The sequence below is a fragment of the Engystomops pustulosus genome, chromosome 6 (genome assembly GCF_040894005.1).
Source record: "Engystomops pustulosus chromosome 6, aEngPut4.maternal, whole genome shotgun sequence".
NCBI lineage: Eukaryota > Metazoa > Chordata > Amphibia > Anura > Leptodactylidae > Engystomops > Engystomops pustulosus.
In genome coordinates, this window is record NC_092416.1 from 31,585,349 (window position 1) to 31,604,201 (window position 18,853).

At 40.3% G+C, this 18,853-nt stretch overlaps 1 protein-coding gene across 1 annotated transcript; it reads left to right on the forward strand.

Moving 5' to 3' along the window:
• Positions 1-1,204: 1,204 nt before the first annotated feature.
• LOC140134820 (visinin-like) lies at positions 1,205-12,362 on the forward strand. Its single transcript, XM_072155487.1, has 3 exons — positions 1,205-1,693; positions 9,024-9,135; positions 10,990-12,362. The coding sequence occupies exons 1-3, from the start codon at positions 1,313-1,315 to the stop codon at positions 11,085-11,087; spliced, it is 591 nt and encodes a 196-aa protein (XP_072011588.1). The 5' UTR covers positions 1,205-1,312; the 3' UTR covers positions 11,088-12,362.
• Positions 12,363-18,853: the final 6,491 nt, after the last annotated feature.

The window sequence follows — 18,853 nt, forward strand, 5'->3', positions numbered from 1 at the left end:
TCTAATGTATATAGACACAGAGATGAACTCAAAATCACACATATGCTATAGCAATAAATAAAAAAAATTAGGAGTAAGGAATGCAAAAACCATTGACATGAAAAACTGAAAGTCAAACAAAACATCTTCAACACAAATAGGATAAAGTTGGATTCTTGAGTAAGATACAACGGAGGGTTTTACGGGAGAAAGAGTCTCACTCTGTGGGACAAATGAGGCAATAAGATTATCAATCATTCTAATGGATTTATGATTGAATAAAACCTGGGTTGAAACAAAGGGCAACAGATTAGAGTAAGGTCACTGTAATGGTGATGTCAATCAGTGTCCTCCTATGACATGCATATACCTTGCATAGGGATAGTTGTGATTGGCTCATGCAATATATTCCTATCGGAATCTCTAACGGAGTTATGGACCAAGATGTTGACCTTTCATTGATATTAATCTTCTTATAGGTTATCTTAGCTAATTTGTTTAGGCATGTGTTTGATCACCGCATCTACAGGCGGTCCCCTACTTAAGAACACCTGACTTACAGACAACCCCTAGTTACAAACGGCCCTCTGGATGTTGGTAATTTACTGTACTTTAGCCCTAGACTACAATAAACATCTATAACAGTTATCACAGGTGTCTGTAATGAAGCTTTATTGGTAACCCCGGTTCTTATGACAACCCAACATTTTTAAAATCCAATTGTCACAGAGACCAAAAAAAATTTTGACTTGGGTTACCATAATAAAGTACACGGTTCCGACTTACATATAGATTCAACTTAAAAACAAACCTGCAGAACCTATCTTGTACGTAACCCGGGGACTGTCTGTATGTAATTTACCTAATTGGGGCATCCACAACTTTGAGTCTAACTCCCAAATTCTAGCCATATGTGGCAATGACATATAAATATACCGTAAATGCTAAAATTTGGTGTCAGAAATATTGAGTTTTAACTTACAGGCTGTGTATCTGACAACCAAACAATGATCTTATTTCCCGATCCTCTGTGGAGATGGACAAGGAGCATCTGGTGGAAGTAAAAGACATGGCTAAATCTGCTCAGGACTGAAATCCCCCTACATCAGAATGAAGCACGCATCACTAAGCTCTTTACTCGTAGACTTCAGATAGGTAGGAAGGAGGGGGATGGCCTTCTGTCATCTGATGTCATAGTTAGCATAAGAGTCTATAAAAGATGAAGCTCTCGCCCTTAACGTCTTTACATCAGATCAGGTCTGTTTGGAGGCAGCAACACACCAGAGAAAAATTGCTGTAAGCGCAAGAAAATTGGTTACGTGAAGAATACAGAATGGGGAATAGTAAAAGCGGTGCCCTGTCGAAAGAAATTCTCGATGATCTGAAGTCAAACACAAGGTACACAGAGGATGAACTCTTCAAGTGGTACGAGAGTTTTAAGAAGCAATGTCCAGATGGCAAGATTTCCCGCACAGACTTTGAGAAAATCTACGCCAATTTTTTTCCAAACTCTGATCCCAAAACCTACGCAAGACACGTTTTCCGCAGTTTCGACACAAATGATGATGGAACCCTAGACTTCAGGGAATACATCATTGCTCTTCACCTCACCTCCTCGGGCAAAACCAGCCTCAAGTTGGAATGGGCATTTTCTTTGTTCGATGTTGACAGGAATGGTGAAATCAGCAAAGTTGAAGTACTAGAAATTATTACAGTAAGTACTAAATTTGTTCTGTATTCTTTACACAATGGTTGCGAAGGGAAAATTTGGAGGTGTAGTTTTGATGTGGGAACACCTACCTCCTGACACAAACCGAAAATCAAAAGTGTAAGACGATTTGTAGATTTGTAAAAGTTGTCATGGCAATTTAGGACACTAAAAAACCTACAGGTTCCTTTGGACCTTTCTTGAACAGCCTTGGAGAGATGCTTTTCGGCACCACGTTAAAAACAGAACCATTGTACTACCTAATGATGAGCATCAGCAGACACATCACCTGTGAAATGGTTCATTGAAGCAAGGGAGCCTGGCCATAACCTGGACGAGCATACCCTCCCCTCTCCATATAGAAGCGCAAGGCCGGCACATTATTAGAGCGAAATATAGGACAAGTCCTATATTTTTCCATGTACTGTCAGGGTGTGCTGAGACATCATGTACTCACCGAACTGTAACTATGCACTACAGGCATCAATGGGAACCGATATCCAGCTGCAAACTGTGCGTCTAGATATCGGTTCCGTACACGGTTGTGTACTTGAGGCCTTATAATCTATGGGTCTGAGGTCCAGCACACAGAACCAGGTCATAGGTTCAGGATGTACCAGGATCCACGTAAAGTTTAGTATTTTTAAACATGGACCTTGACAGTACCCTAATAGGCTATATGGAAACTAAGTCACTGGTCTTTAAGATCCTGTGTGTGGTTTGTGTCCCAAACAGAGGTGGATTAAGACCACCATGGGCCCTGGGCTGTATTAATATTATAGCCCCTACAAGTCTGGAATCACTTCCTACATATGGGACTAGAATCAGCTTCTTGGGGAGTGGAGGATGCATCCTTTCTGCCTGCTTTTAATATGCGGTTTCATAACCTTTGAAGGACCTTAAGAGGTCCTGAAATTGTTTTTGTGTACATGTGTATTAAGAGCAGGAACAGATGTACGAGGATTTCATGGGTGAAGGTCCTTCTCAGTATAAAATTTGGTGGGTAGTTTTGATGGTCATGGGCCCCCTAGAAGGCTTGGCTCCCGGGATACTGCCCAAACCACCTATATTATGAGGAACTACTAATCCCAAAGCCCCCTGATAGGTTTCTTTTCTTGGCTTTGTAGAGAAAAGTCATAGAAGACAAGGTTAAAAATGTTATTGGGTTCAAAGGGAGAGAAACAAACAGAAACAGTTGTATCAGAAATAGGAAATCACATATGATATATAAAAATAAGTGTTGTAGTTTTTGGTTTATATATGTGTTTAGAAGGACTACGACAAGACTGAAAAAAGAGCAGGGAAACATGGCAAGTTAATATCAGTATACTTCAGACAGTATATACCGGTATACAGGATGGTTGTAGATACGGTGCTCCTTCCATATTTATGTTATTTTTATTACATTTCTTTTCTGTTGCTTATTTAGCTCCGTTATACTTGGCAGCACATTACTGGGATTATCATTCAGTCCCAGTTCTTTACAATTTTAATCTTTCTACCTCAATACACACATGAATTTTATATAATAGTTAACTAATAATTAACCTATTAAAATGGTTTCTGGTTGAGTGAAAGGAAAACCTTGGCAAACAGAGAGAGGCATACAAATACGCAAAATTCATGAAGATATCATATTCAATATTCTAGAGATAAAGACTACCAATATTGGATGGTTCATACGAGGATATAATTTGTAATTTGCAATAAAACATATATAATCTACAAATGTTATTGTGCGATTATACATCTTTATTGATAATATTGGCAGTGAGTGATGTCTAAATGATAATTTAAAGATATTTTACAATGATGTCTGAAGGCAAAACCCATGAAATTTCAGCAGGATCGGTGAACCATCTGATTACAAACCTGTAGAAAACGAAGAAACAAAATTTGGGTTGTTCTCAATGGGTTGTATGCAATGGGTGCCTGGCAGGGGATATTGATAACGCATAGTTAGATACCATATAGCATGCATGAGGGATCGGAAGGGAAAGCCAGCTGATTTAAGGTTAGGTCAGCATTCAAGAGATCACAGGATCCACTGGAGATCGTACGCTCTCTTGACTCACAATATTACAAATTTGGCAGCAATCAGCTGTAGCACTAAAATAGCTCAAAATTCTTCATTTACAAAAAAATATTCCAACTAGATGGCAGACAGAGACAAAAAAAAAAAACAGAACAAACACAGATGAATAGATGTACAAATACAGGTAAAAACTAAGAGGCCAATGCAGTACAGCATTAAGAGACAAACGGATAGTCAGAAGACAATCAAGGGTCAAAAGATCAAAGAATATGGAAGTCCAGAAAATACTAGTAAGCTTCAAAAAAGACAAGGCAAGCATCGGGAAGTGGGCAGACAATCCTCTTATAAGATATGTGAGTCCCGATTCAGTGATTGGTCCCCTGACATCCAGAGAGGCAGTGGAGGAATGTGAGTGGAGGAGGCGTCTGACCATCACAGCTAAATTAACCATCTACAGCCTAGAACAAATTCACTAAGAGACAGATGAGCGTAAAAAACAATTAAGACAGCCAGGAGTGGAATAAGGCAGTGTGCGGACTAGTGCAGGACAGAACACAAACTAGGTACAAAATCAGCTGCCGCACTTTGTAACAAATGTTACAATTATTTCCCAAAAATAAGATTAAAAAGGGAGTTAAACTTCTCGTTCTCTAAATCTATATTTCCTTTTCAGATTCACCGATTTTCAAGGTCTTTTTTGAGTAGTGTAGTGAAATTTTGCTTTCTTTTCTGCCTTTAATCACTCGTCTCTCAATGTTCACTTTTCTCTAACTGCATACAACTATCTGTAGTCCATCTGTATCCAGATCTAGACTCCTTCCTGAATCCTTTCTCAGCCATTAACTTTTACTCCTTGTGAGTATATTGATATGAATAGGCAATTGTAAATAGGGAGTCAACCTTTTCCTGTCCATGTTAACTAATTTGAATGCCAGGAGGCTATTTCCTTAAACATACACATTCACAGGCGAGTGATTGTGATAAGACACAATCTGATGGCAGGCACAATACTGGAGAAATCCTACCAGAAACATGGCATTAGGAATAGAAATAATTAGTAAAATCAGAATTAATACCAAAATATTGTCATATCTTGCATAATGCTTGTCTAAAATTTACCAATCTACCGATCTAGATTAGATTACCGGGGTGTTGGAATGGTAATGTTGGAATGGGCAGGTTGAATTTTAACATGTCCAATCACTTATGATTTGAAAGAGATATACCACCACTAAAGATACTTAGAAGTGGCTTGATACCCTCTCCCTTTAAGAAACACGTACATGTTCAGCTGAAACAAGAGTGCCTGACTGAAGAGGACTAAAGTGAAAAACAGATTAGGCAATTGAAAAATGTAATAATACTCACAGTTCTCAGCCCCCTATATAAAAACAAATAACGCATACTAAGCTCATAGCTCCATTCTCAACCATGGCTGGTCTTCCACCAACCTGCATTTCCGGACATCCCAACATGGGAGCCAATCACTAGTTGTGATGATAACCCGTTACAGGCAGTAAGGACACACCCCTATGTCAGAATATCGTAGCATGACTAAGAAGGACAGAATTGGAGGAAACGGTTATCCTCAGAAATGGAACAGTAGGGAATCAATGATCCGAGTATGTCTTCTTATTTTTATACATGGAGCTAAATATTTCTGATACGGAACCTCCATTTAAGGCAACTATCATCTGGCAGATGAGGTCTGCTTTAAGATCCTTCATTAATGGCCAGTGAATTGACCTAATTGTTTTTAAAAGTCCTGGGGTATTTCAGTTTGTAGATTATTTCCCAAGATAGGAGGCAACATTACTCATTTCTACTAATGCCAGAACCATGGGCCTTTTTAGTCAGAGATAGAGATATGTATATATTACCACACAATACGTGGCCCCAAATAATCCAATTAGTGACACAACAACGCCCCCTATTTCCTTTTTAAATGTACCCTCTTTTGGAAGATTATTTTTGCAATTCATATTAAAGGGGTTGGCCACTTAACCTCAATTGTGGCATCAGCCAGAGATTCCTGTCCATAAAATGGCCGCAGATGGAAGGTCATGTGATCTCTAGCTGGAGATTGTTCATGGACAGTTAGAGATCACATGACCCTCCATCTGCGGCCATTTTATGGAGAGGAATGTCCGGCTGATGAGGTAAAATACAGGAGGCTTCACTTTATATATCAAGAAAGAGGAGCAGAACTATTACTAGATGTATATTGGTCATTTACCTTGTGCCCCTCCACACACTCCCATTACAAAATCATGAGGTAAGGTGGCCAACCCCTTTATCCGATAGTAGGTTTCAACTAAAACCCTTACCCCTAAACTATCCTAATTGTATAAAACTTTCTAACTTGATCTAAACTTTATCTAATTAATATGGTAATTTTCGTCATAGACTACAGGGGCGTGGAGTAGCCTCTCTTGGCTGTGGGAGCAAAGACTACTCCACGCCCCAGTAGCCCCTGCATTCCCACCTCTTTCCGTGCCCTTGCCACGTTTCTACATACATGTGTGCGTTCTGCCTCCGGCACTGAGCAGGAACTACTGCGCATGCAGAAGAAGACGGCGGCATGAAGGGGGACGCCAAGGAGCACCGAGGACACGGAAGGTGGTGGGGACCGCACAGGCTACTGGGGTTTGATGTAGTCTTTGCTTCTACAGGCCAGAGAAGCTACTCCACGCCCCTGTAACTTCTGCCAAAAATTTGCATATTAGTTAAAGTTTAGAAAAGATTAGGAAGTATTATAGGATTTGGTAAGAAGATTGTTTAGGGCTTAGAGTTTAAGTAGGGACCTACCATGTGTACCTTAACAGATAGATTCCGGATGGTAGGTTTACTTTTAAGTTGTCAGGGTTAACCATGGTTTCCATTGTCCTGACAGATTTATTTTTTACTTATGAGAGAAACTAGAGGGAAAATCTATCTTATGTTAGATTTTAGTTTGTGCCCAAGATTTGCCAAATAAGAGGCATAAACCTTCTACTGAATTTAGGAATTTGTACTCCACATTTAGATTGGCTAATGAAATGCCATTGTATGTAGTAATTGGTAAATCAGTAGTTCCACCTGCTGGATGTTTCCGAGAATGTTATCACATAGTCCTAACAAGAAAATCTCGGGATCGGTACGACAATCCAATTCCATCAAAATGTATAATCGGGATCCATATAGGTCTGTCATATTAGGGGTAACATGTCCATCAAGAATTCTATTAATATGTTTGTATATCATAATAGAAAACTATACTGGACTTTAAAGGAGCTGATAGAGAGGGCCACATACTGTACTTTGCTATCTCTACCAATGTTTTGTGATTTACAGTGGATTTTTATTCGATTTTTGTGTTTTTTTTATGTTATATTGTTATCTTGTTATATTTTCAACACTCACTGGCCCCCCAAATGATAATACATTGGATCACATTGTTGGACGGATGTTCTTTTGGCCAACTAGTTAAAATAATTCTGGGGACCGTCATTATCCCCTAGGTAAAGGAGCCTACTTGTCAGGCTCCAGGGATAGTGGACCCACTGGACCACCGCGGATGATGACGTAAGCCGACACCTTTGACCGGAGTCAAGTGGCACCCGGTTTTCACTAGAACCCGCCGCAAAGCGGGTTGGACTTGCTGAGGCGTGGTACCACCAGGTCATTCTACAGGTGCGACTGTGTCCTCGGTGGCAGCCAAGGGGAGGTATAGAAATGGAAGGCAGGTTTGTGGTCCGAGACAGGCAGGAAGTCAAGACAGGCGGCACAGGATCAACGTCAGAGGCAGAGCATAAGGTCAGGGCTGGCAGAGGAGGCCCTTTAAATCTTCTGAAGCCAGCACACGCGCGCCCTAGGAGTCGGGGAAACACGCGCATGGCCGAAGACATTGTCTTTTTTTGGTAACTTGTGAGGCAGACCCATACATATTTGCATATACCCAGAATCCCTTAGTTGAGCATCAATGGCTGTAAGTATCCACGTGCCTGATTTATTTTTTATAATTATGCCGTCAAGGATCAATTTAAGCTGCAGCCGTAAGAGAAGGTAAAATACAACAAGGTTTTTTGCTTTGTTTTTTTGTGACAATGATGAAAAATGAGAATGTTCACACTGATACTGGCAGATGTCACCTAATCCAACTGGGAACAAACTGTCCAGGAGAAGAATGACTAAATCTATGAAATGAAGAAAATGACGCCGAGTGTTACCTCCACAGAGAACATTTAGTAAGGCCGTAGGTTATACTTGTAGGAAGCAATGCCTTTTCTAATCCTATCAGGCGGCTACAAAGAGATAAGAGATCTCGAAATCCACTGTAAAGGTTGAGTGACATATGACCAGCCTGTTTATGAAGCTCCAACTCAAACAATACGTCTTTGTGTCTCTTTGGAACTCTCTATCTCCGGCAAAGTTAACATGGAACATCTCAAATGTGTGATCACAGGCAGTCGTCCATACAGTGGAGAAGGGACATGTCTTCTCCTGGTTGTTGCCCCATTAAGCCATGCAGTAAAATGAGACTTCAGACAGTCAATGCTTCCAAGAAGTCATGTACCGGTACTCTCTGATGTGAGTAGAAAGATCAGCTCAGACATGAGTTTCTCCAGCCATAACACTAAAACCATATTCCTAAGTATGCGTAGAACCCCTCATGCTCTGAACCATCTCGACATACGTCCTACAAGATGTTTGAAAGTGCTCATCAGAACCTGGCATCAATACTTTAGCAGCAGATCCTTTATGTTCAGTGTTGTCCTTGGTCCATGTGGGCCCACCAGAGATGATGATAATAGGGACCTAACAAACTAAACAGATTGGATGTGAATCATCTAATAAAAAATAGATCGCAGTGGAACGTTAGCACTACAAAGTCTCCTCCAAATTACTTTGACTTGTAACCTTTCGAGGCATCCTCCGGTGGGACAGTAATTCCCTGATTATGATAGTCGCACAGCCTGGCCCCCATGGATGCCAAAGATGCTCCATGAGATTTAGATCTGGGGGTTTTGGAGTTAAAGCCAACACTTTGAACTTTTTGTTGGATTCTCAAAAAGATAGAATGTTGATATTCAATGTGCCTTCACTTTCTTTTCCCTTATAGACAGTTGTCTAGGCCCATCAAATCCAGTTGGCTAAGACCTAAATTAATGTTTATGGGGACCTGCAGAAGGGACAGTTAAAGAGTCAAAGTCGGAGGAACACGGAGGAACACTATTTCCAACACGGAGGAAAATGTTGGAAATAGTGTGTATTTTGTTGACTCTTTTTACTCAAAAACTTATTCTGTTTTAATGCTCTTAGGCAATATTTAAGATGATTCCTCCTCAAGAACAGAAGAATCTACCCGAAGATGAAAATACACCACAAAAAAGGGCAGATAAATTATGGGCATATTTCAAGAAGAAGGAGAATGGTAAGTACCCATATATTACCAGAAACTATAAACCATAGTACAGGCGGTCCTCTATTTAAGAACACCCGACTTACAGACGACCTCCTAATTACAAAGGGACCTCTAGATTTTGGTAATTTATTGTACTTTAGCCTTAGGCTACAATAATCAGCTATAACATTTATTAAAGGTGTCTGTAATGAAGCTTTATTGCTAACTCTCGTTCTTATGACAATCCAACATTTTTAAAATCCAATTGTCACAGAGACCAAAAAAATTTTAGAAAGTATGTAGTTCCTACAGAATTCGATCTACAGAACCTAACGTACAGAACCTTGTACGTAACCCGGGGACTTCCAAACAAGGGACGTAATTACTGCTGGCTAATGCCGTAGTAGGATATTGGCCCCATCCACATGCATTGTAAACATTCTGCAACATGATCTAGGGGTTTGGCCACCTTTAGGGTCTTTCATATGGAACTTTCTAAAAAAAAGTATTGACATATTTGGTAACAGTTATTTAATATGTATGAACACCTTTACTTCACAAATATCTTTTTCTATGTACATTATAGTTCACTGTGTATACTTTTTTATTTACCTACAAAGTTAAGCTAAAACATTTGGTAGTCAAAAATCAGTATATGGTCTACCTGAGGCCACCGATTGGATTGATAAAGATTGGGATGTAAATGTAGGAAGGTCTTTCTTTGAATCCCAGACTTGTGCAATATATTGTAGTAGCAATCAGACTCCCTTGTGTTCAAGTACCCAAGGCGGTGTAAGACTAGTGAAAAAAAAATTATTAAAAAAGTTTTTAAAAAAAAACAGGCAGTCCCCTACTTAAGAACACCCGACTTACAGATGACCCCTAGTTACAAACGGACCACTGGATATTAGTAATTTACTGTACTTTAGCCCTAGGCTACAATAATCAGCTATAACAGTTATTAAATGTGTCTGTAATGAAGGTTTATTGTTAATCCTGGTTCTTATGACAACCCAACATTTTAAAAATCCAATTGTCACAGAGGCCAAAAAAATTCTGGCTGGGATTACAATGATAAAATATACAGTTCCGATTTACATACAAATTCAACTTAAGAACAAACCTACAGACCCTATCTTGTACGTAACCCGAGAACTGCCTGTATATTAAAAGTTCAAATCACCCTCCATTCTCTAGAACTGATATAAAAAATAAAATCATAAACATATTTGGTACCGCAGCATCCCAAAAGTCCCAATCTATCAAAATACAGAAAAACTATTATTCCTAGTGGTGCACCCCAAAAATTTGTGAACATAAAATTTTTTATAAAAGTGTTCAAAAGGTCATAAAGCCCTCAAAATGGTAGCAGTAAAAATCTCAATTCATCTTGAAAAAATAATTACACCTCACACAACTTCGTACACTGAAGTATGAAACAGTAGACAGCAAATAAAGAATTTTTTTTTCCGGACAGAAAGTTACATTTTTGTAATTGTTTCGAAACACATTAAAACTTGTATAAATGTGGTATCCCCGTGTCCGTACCAACCAAAAGAATAAAGGAGACAATACAAAACTGACACCAAAATAAAATGTAATTTTTTAAAATAATTTCACTGCATTTAGAATTTTTTTCTCACTTTCCAGTACTCAGCATGGAATAAGAAATACCATCACTACAAGGTACAATATTCTATACAGAAAACAAACCCTCACACTGTCCCACACTCTGTACATGGAAAAATAAAAACATTTTAGATTTTTGAAGGCGAGGAGTAAAAAATGGAAATGCTGAAACAAAAAAACGCTCAAGTCAATAAGGGATGAAATAAAGTTTATTGTCGATTGAAAAAAAATAATCTCAAAAATGTTGTTTTCTAGATAAAATTGCAGAAGGAGAATTCATCCAAGGTGTTATGGCGAATGATGAAATAATGCGGCTCATCCAGTACGACCCAAAAGTCTCTAACAAGTCATGAAGAAATAAATCAAGGCATAAAGGATGCCAAAATGTCATAACAAGAGGTGTATATGTGTTCTGTGAGTCGTCAGGTTTATTTTACAAGTCCTTACTATCTGTACGGTTATTAAATATAAACTACCACTTAAAGGGGTTTCCCCATTATGAGGGATAATTGCCTGATCACTGGGGGTCCTAGAGGTCAAAAAAATGGTACAGCTATCTCCAACAATGTAATTCAGTGCTGTATTATATGGGCCCCAATCATATCGGACCCCCATCAATCAGATACATACACTCTATCTACAGTACAGGCGGTCCCCTACTTAAGGACACCCGACTTACAGACAACCCATAGTTACAGACAGACCCCTCTGCCCACTGTGACCTCTGGTGAAGCTCTCTGGATGCTTTAAAATAGTCCCAGACTGCAATAATCAGCTTAAAATTGTCTGCAATTAAGCTTTATTGATAATTCTTGGTCCTATTACAGCAAAAAAATTTTAAACTCCAATTGTCACTGGGGCAAAAAAAAAAATTGTCGGGAACTACAATGATAAAATATACAGTTTCGACTTACATACAAATTCAACTTAAGAACAAACCTACAGTCCCTATCTTGTATGTAACCCGGGGACTGCCTGTATATCGGAAATTTGTCTGTGGTGGGAAAACCCCTTTGAATCGTTGTTTGTGTCATAATAATAAAGATGTTATTTAGTGACATTAGTCATTTTTCTGTGATTTGGAAATTGTTATAATAATGGTCTCAAAGTTCAGGGAGACTCTGTAGATGTGGCCTTTATCTAGATTTATCACATAGTGAAATGTTATCGGTCTGTGCATCTCGCTTCCATAGAAGAAAATAACTTCTAGGCCTCTCTCTCGTATCCCCAGCCTAAGTATCATACACACGTCAAAGTGTAGCACATGGGGCCCCCGGGTCCATAATACCAAGCCATGGCCGCTCTGTGTGCCTCAGTATGGTGCCTCGTGTTCCTCTCTAAGCAATGGTTCTGGAGAAGAATACCTCCATAATAGAACATCAGCTGCTACATTCCATATGGAATCCATGTGAAAAAAAACTCTCCATGCCCTTGTATGGAAGCGACAGAGTGGCTCACACATTTCTATGGGAGTCATATTATGGGTCTGCACAAAACGGATCTGGAATACAATGGTTGGTATAAGCAATAAGACACACAGAGACGCTCAAATTAATACTTCAAATACATCTGATGTAATGTTACTTATCAATGCAAAATAAAGAAGTAATCTGTGTTTTCTAATGATATTTATGGATTTTTTTTGTTACAACCGCAGGACTACAGCATTAGTTATGCCTCAAAACACACAGAACATACTCCGTTCACATGCCGCAAGGTTGTTGTAGACATTTCCTGGAACATTAATATGAATGGGTTGTAAATGGGTTGTGAAGGAGGCAACATTTGCATCGCGAATAAAAATGTACATACAACACACACACATTGTAATATACACACTGTCACACACAACTCCCTGTGACAAATATATTGACTTACAGAGAATCGGCCAGTTAAACTAACCCCAGCGAACTGAACATATTTTTGAAAACTGCTATTATACAGCAGTACAACTATCCCTATATTTTTCCTCTGCATGCTGTTAAAGTTCCACAGTCCATTCATATAGTTGACTCATCATCTATGCAAATGACCCTATGTTAGTCCAAACATTGTCTTTCCTTTGAGCTGAGTATGGCATATTCCTATCCTTCTCGCTTAGCCACGCCTAGAGCTTGTTCCCCCCTCCCCCCTCCCTGAGGACCAAACCTTGCATTTTTATAACCTTGGCTCTGATGCATGTTGTTAAAACATGTTGTTTTAACTGCCTTTAATAAATTACAACAGAAGATGCACTACTTTTCTCTGAGTTTTTATGTTGTTTACTTCAGGAATGAGAGAGACATTGGCTGTGTTTACTTGCTTAAGAGAATTCCTGAGAGAGGGGTGGATGACGGAGCTGATGTCACCCAGCATCTCTCTCATTCCTGAGTTAGTGGTAGAGGCAATTTCACTTTACTAAAGAAAAATCACACCCCTTGTGCTTGAGGCATGGCTGTATTAGAAGAATATGAATAGATAGTGAGGCAACCAATGGACTGTGGAACTTTACAGGCATGAGAAGGAACAATATAGGGATAGTTGCTCTGTTGCTTAATTGCAGTTTTCAAAGATATTTAGTTAGTGTGGGTTAGATTAGCTGACAGGTTGCCTTTAATTCTGCTGCATTTTCCTTAGGTAATCAGTGATGCATAAGGCAGGAGCTGTTATACAGCTCACACTTCTGTGTATAATCACTTGGTAATGTTGCCTATTGGTAAAAGGCAAATCTCTTCCGTCGAATGGTCTTGTTTCACAGAAGATAATGGACATACTGACTGTCTTACAAAAGCCTCACACTGGGGCACATTTACTTACCCGTCCCGTTGACGCCGCCGATTCGGAATGCCCGACGAGGATTCGGAGCTGCCGTGATTCACTAAGATCGTGTGTCCAATTTCCTGCATGTGTCGCTTCCCCGCTCAGGTCAGCCGGAGTTCACCATCTTCTTGCATGTAAGTGCTGATCTTGCAACACAATTTTAAAAGTAAAATTCCGCGGTTTGTCCAAATCAGTTGGGTTGTCCAACGGCAAAGCCCCCGATTGGTGTCGCATGAAAGCCGTCGCGATGGGCCACAATCCGATCGCGTGCGCCAAAAAACCCCTGTGCAATTCAGGCCAAATCGGAAAAATTCGGGAAACCCGACAGAAATGAGTCCAACGGACCTTTAGTAAATGTGCCCCACTGTGTTCACACAATGCATGTGTATTTTGCAAATGTATCCTCCAAAGCTAAGGGGTATGTTGCTAAAATAATCACTTGGTTTTCCGGGAAAACTCAGAATCGCAATCAATACTTCATCTGTGGTGGTTGACACACAAACCCTTAACTGATCTGATATGTTTCACGTGAACATGCTCTGTCCGGGGAACTCAAAACATGTCTAAGCCTCATGCAGACGGCTCGGTGCTCGTCTGTACCGGATCCCGGGCAAACACAGAGCCGAGAGGAGGAGGGAGGAGGACACCTTACCCCTCCTCTCTCCATAGGCAGATGAGCAGTCATGCCGCAAATCTGACAAAATATAGGGCAACTGAACCATAGAGTAATCATGATTAGGGTTGAGCAATGTTCGGGTCCATGCTTCAGTCTCTGCCAGAATTGCACACCACATAACTCCCTATGAATGTCACCTCACCAATGAAGTCATGGGGGACGAAGGTCATAGGGAAAATAGCGCAAAGTAAACCGTTATCACCCACAATCGGCACCAATCGCGGCTGTTAACTAATGATAAGCGGCCCCTTTCCAACCAACAGTGGGTTAACCGGCAACGATTGTGGGTGTTACCGGTGGGTTTTCAGGTTCAGTATCCGAACAGAACTTTTGTTGCCTCCATGTCACTAAAGCAGTTGAGCGTTATTATTACAGGTGCCGCTCCCAAACTCTTCAACAGTTACAGATATTCCAGAAACACACCCAATAATAATAATAATATTTGTAACAGGTTTTAGTAAAGCACATGGAAAGATACATACCGAGCGCACAAGTCAAGGGTTATTCTTTGGTTTATTCAAACCTATAAAAATCATTCACCCTGACAATAAAAATTAGTCAGGAGAATTTTTATCTATAGTATTGGTAGCTATTTTACATTTAGGTGAAATACTGTTCTGTAGAGATGTTTTAGTAGTTGTCTCAAGGATCAAAATGAATGATGAGAATGATGTACTGTAGGAGCACAAGAATGGCTTTCATTTTCCGTGTTGTGCTCTTTGTTCTCTGTAAAGTAACAGATCATTTTTTAGTACAGATAATTTAGCATACTGGGGCACATTTACTTACCCGGTCCGGAGGAGTTCCCGAAAGTGCAATGATGAGACTAAGTAAACTAAACTAGATCATTGTACTGTAATACAAACAGGGGCATAACTTGTAGAAGCAGGGCCCCATAGCAGACTGTTGTATGTCCCGATTGTATACTGATTTGTGCCCTGCTATCTTATGGCACTCGCCTTACTATGTGATGTCTTGGTATAGGTCCATTTTTCTTTGATAGGATTTGTGTTTGGGATTATAAACTAGGGAACAGGAGACTGTTTTAGATTCTGAATTGTTAATGCCGCCACATGAGATCACTGGAAAGGGGCCCACTGAGGCTCTGTTGCCCAGGGGCCTACTGAAACCTGGAGCCAACACTGCCCAGGCTCACAACTAATCATACAAAAGTCCTTAAAGGACACCTGTCATCAGGTCTCTGTAACTATTTCTGTCACTACTACCTGTTGGAGCAGCTCACAAGGATCCCATCCCAGCCTTTATCTAGTTATTTCATACATTATTCATTGTAAAATCATCTTTTCTTTATTATGTAAATGAGGCTGGTCACATGGTCAGAGGCAGTGATGTCACTCCTGTTCCCCCTCCCCCTGCTCATGTCTGTGTGTAATGTATAGTAAAGCATTCCTAGTGTGTGTGCTGCATCTGCTGACATGCTGCATCCTCCTAATACACAGACATCAGCTACACAAGTACCATACATGTTCTGCTATAACATGGCTGCCTGGAGCTGTTGTATCTTTCACATACACACACAGGCTGCAGGAGGTGTGGCCACCAGCAAGCACATGGAGCAGCCATTATATGAAGCAGCTGTCAGTCATGCACTGGGGGTGTGGCTGTACCTCCCACTCATGAATAAGCTGGAAAGCTCGAATTTGCTAATGACTCATTGGACATTTCACAGGTCATTTGCATACAGCTTTAGGACCTCATTGCTTAGGTTTACAGGCATGTAGAGGGACAATGAAGGGATAGAGGCAATGCTCTCTAATGGCAGTTTATGAAAATATATTTAGTTTAGGGGGTTAATTTGCCTGATGGTTCTCTTTAATAAACAGTTTTAGGCCTCACGTATGTGATCACATAGCAAAATCTTATAGAAATATAACATAAAATGGTTTATCAGATCCTAAATGTAGAGAGTGATGCCTCTAGATTCATTGAAACGGCATCAAATAATTCACAGTGGTCATGCTAGAGAATGTCCAGCGTCTGTATAAGGTCTGTGCAAATTTGAAACATTGGGGCTGAAAAGGCTAACAAACCTTCTTTTGCAACTTTTTGTCCCCTGTTTGGTGCAGCTATGGGCACCAGGCATGAGGCAGATGAGCATCCTGCCTCAGGCAGCACCACCTGCAGCAAGATGGGGGGGCAAGGGTGCAGTTACCTGCTACAAAGCAGGTTGTAACACTCAAAAATAGTGTCTCTTCCCATTCCATGTCTGCATCGGTGTGAGACACTGCAAGGAGAACGAACTAACTAAAAAATAACCTGATATATTACTTCTGGATGGGGCAAAGGGAGGGGGTGACATATAGCAGAAAGTTTAGGTTCACCCCTGTAGCGGCGGGGAACAAGGCAAGGCAGGGATGCCCTGGCCAGCCAAATTTACCAAAACCTGCCCCAGAAAACTGGCACATGTTATAACTGAAATCTACAACTAAACGACTAAAAAGTCGTTACCTGGCGCCAGACTTAATACATTGCAATCATAGGCTGCCAGTAGGCCACTCACTAATGGTGGAAACTTATCTACGGTTAGAAGAAAGGTAGACAAATCTAAAAGCTAAAAGTCCAGCACCCAGTGGATAGGATAAAATATCAATCCATCTAGTTAGACAATTAAAATATTATTTGGAGAAAAAAAAAATGGGAACAACGCAATAACATTTTTGGCTTATGCCTTCCACAATCTTCAAAAATCCTAAAAATACCCCCAGAAAGTCTGTGTGACTTGTTGTCAAAATCAAAGTACCTACACCCTATACCCAACATATCATCCATGATCTACACTACATCTGTCATCTCTGCCGTATGAAGGGATAGAAGAACTTTCTGACGCTTTCCAGCTATTTCAGTAAGTGGCATCATCCACGTTCTACATCCACAAGGCCAAATTTTTTGTGAGATCATTTTATTTAGAAAAACTAAATAAAATTTCTCAACTCTCTTTATCCAGAATAACACTGGTTTGTGCATCCATGAGGGTGCGGTTATACATACCATCAGCACTGCCTTTACAAACACAGCGCTAGGGTATGGGATAGGGTATTCTGGTTACCGATCATATGAGTTTCCATCCCAATGCGTACACAATGAGGACGAGGCCCGCCCCCTAGCGCTGCATCTGTAAACGAAGACCGCACACTGATAGATTCTTATTCACTGATTAGGTTTAGTGAAAATACCTACAGTAATATCTCTTTATGTTAACAAAGCAAAAAGTTGAGGCACAGGAGATGATTCAAAAACCAGGTCATCTTCATCCACTCCCTCATGGTCCACACATGTATCCATGAACCTGGGACCAGATCAGAAATTCCACGTCTGGCTGTCCTCCGTTGGATCACCTATGTGTAATACTTGGATAGGAAGTGTTATTGCTAATACTATTAGTAGTAACCAATTTTATGAAAAAAAAAACCAAAAGATTTGGGCCAATTATCAACTTCCTTATTTGTTATGATCTTCCCACAACAAAACTCATCATGATGGAGCGGTCTTTCAGATCTTTGCACTCTACAGGCTTTATGACTGGCAGACATACAACACTGCTGAGCACAACAGATCAATGGCTGTTTATACACCCAATTTTATTTATAATTGATCCGATTGGACAAAAAATTGTTGAATAATGTGAATGTATAAAAGCCCCCTAACACAAGCTCAAAAAATCTAGGGACAAGACAAACACCTTCCAGGAAAATTTATGTAATATCTGCTCAGCTCCTCCTACTCTATAACATGCTGCCTGCAGATAGGACACTATGTACAATCTGCTCAGCTCCTCCTGCTCTATAACATGCTGCCGGCAGATAGGACACTAAATACAATCTGCTCAGCTCCTCCTGCTCTATAACATGCTGCCGGCAGATAGGACACTATATACAATCTGCTCAGCTCCTCCTGCTCTATAACATGCTGCCTGCAGATAGGATCCTATGTACAATCTGCTCAGCTCCTCCTGCTCTATAACATGCTGCCGGCAGATAGGACACTATGTACAATCTGCTCAGCTCCTCCCGTTTGGGTACTATTCTTGTATATCAACAGATCAGGATTTTGGGGATGTGGCGACACCTGACATGTTCATGATTTGTTTATTTGTATATCAGGACTAGGGAAAGTGGGGGCGATTTGAACGTTTAGGTTTTTAAAGAATAGTTTATATTAAGCGTTTTGGCTGTCGCCGGATTGTCGCTCCCTGATGACGTCATGGGAAGTGATGATCAAAGCCAACGTGGCATCACCGACGCAGCAGTCAAAGGGTTAATAAGACAGATTCACAAAACAGTGTGAATTTTAAAAGGGTTGGGCAGGAGTAATATATTTTTCTTCCATTAGTTGATATTTAGATTGCTTTTCTAGTTTTCACCCAAAGTAAAAGTAATTCTATTTTCTGGCACGTTGGAAGGGTGTAGATAGGCCCCTTTAAAAAAAAAAATAATTATATTTTGGCAACTATTATCAATTATCATCGAGACACGACATAAATGGCTTAGATCCTATAAAGGGATACGTGTGTGCACTGGCAATTTGCTGGGCATTTACAATCCAGTTAGTTAAGGGATATAATCTTCCCATCAAGGGGGTGGAGAAACCCTGCAGTAAGGAGCTTGGGTTTAATATGGAATGACC

Bases quoted from the DNA above. Each gene is read 5' to 3' on its own strand.
- LOC140134820 (XM_072155487.1), top strand. From the start codon at position 1,313: ATGGGGAATAGTAAAAGCGGTGCCCTGTCGAAAGAAATTCTCGATGAT. The intron at 1,694-9,023 runs GTAAGTACTAAA...TAATGCTCTTAG, and splicing joins AAGTACTAGAAATTATTACA to GCAATATTTAAGATGATTCC. The intron at 9,136-10,989 runs GTAAGTACCCAT...GTTGTTTTCTAG, and splicing joins TTTCAAGAAGAAGGAGAATG to ATAAAATTGCAGAAGGAGAA.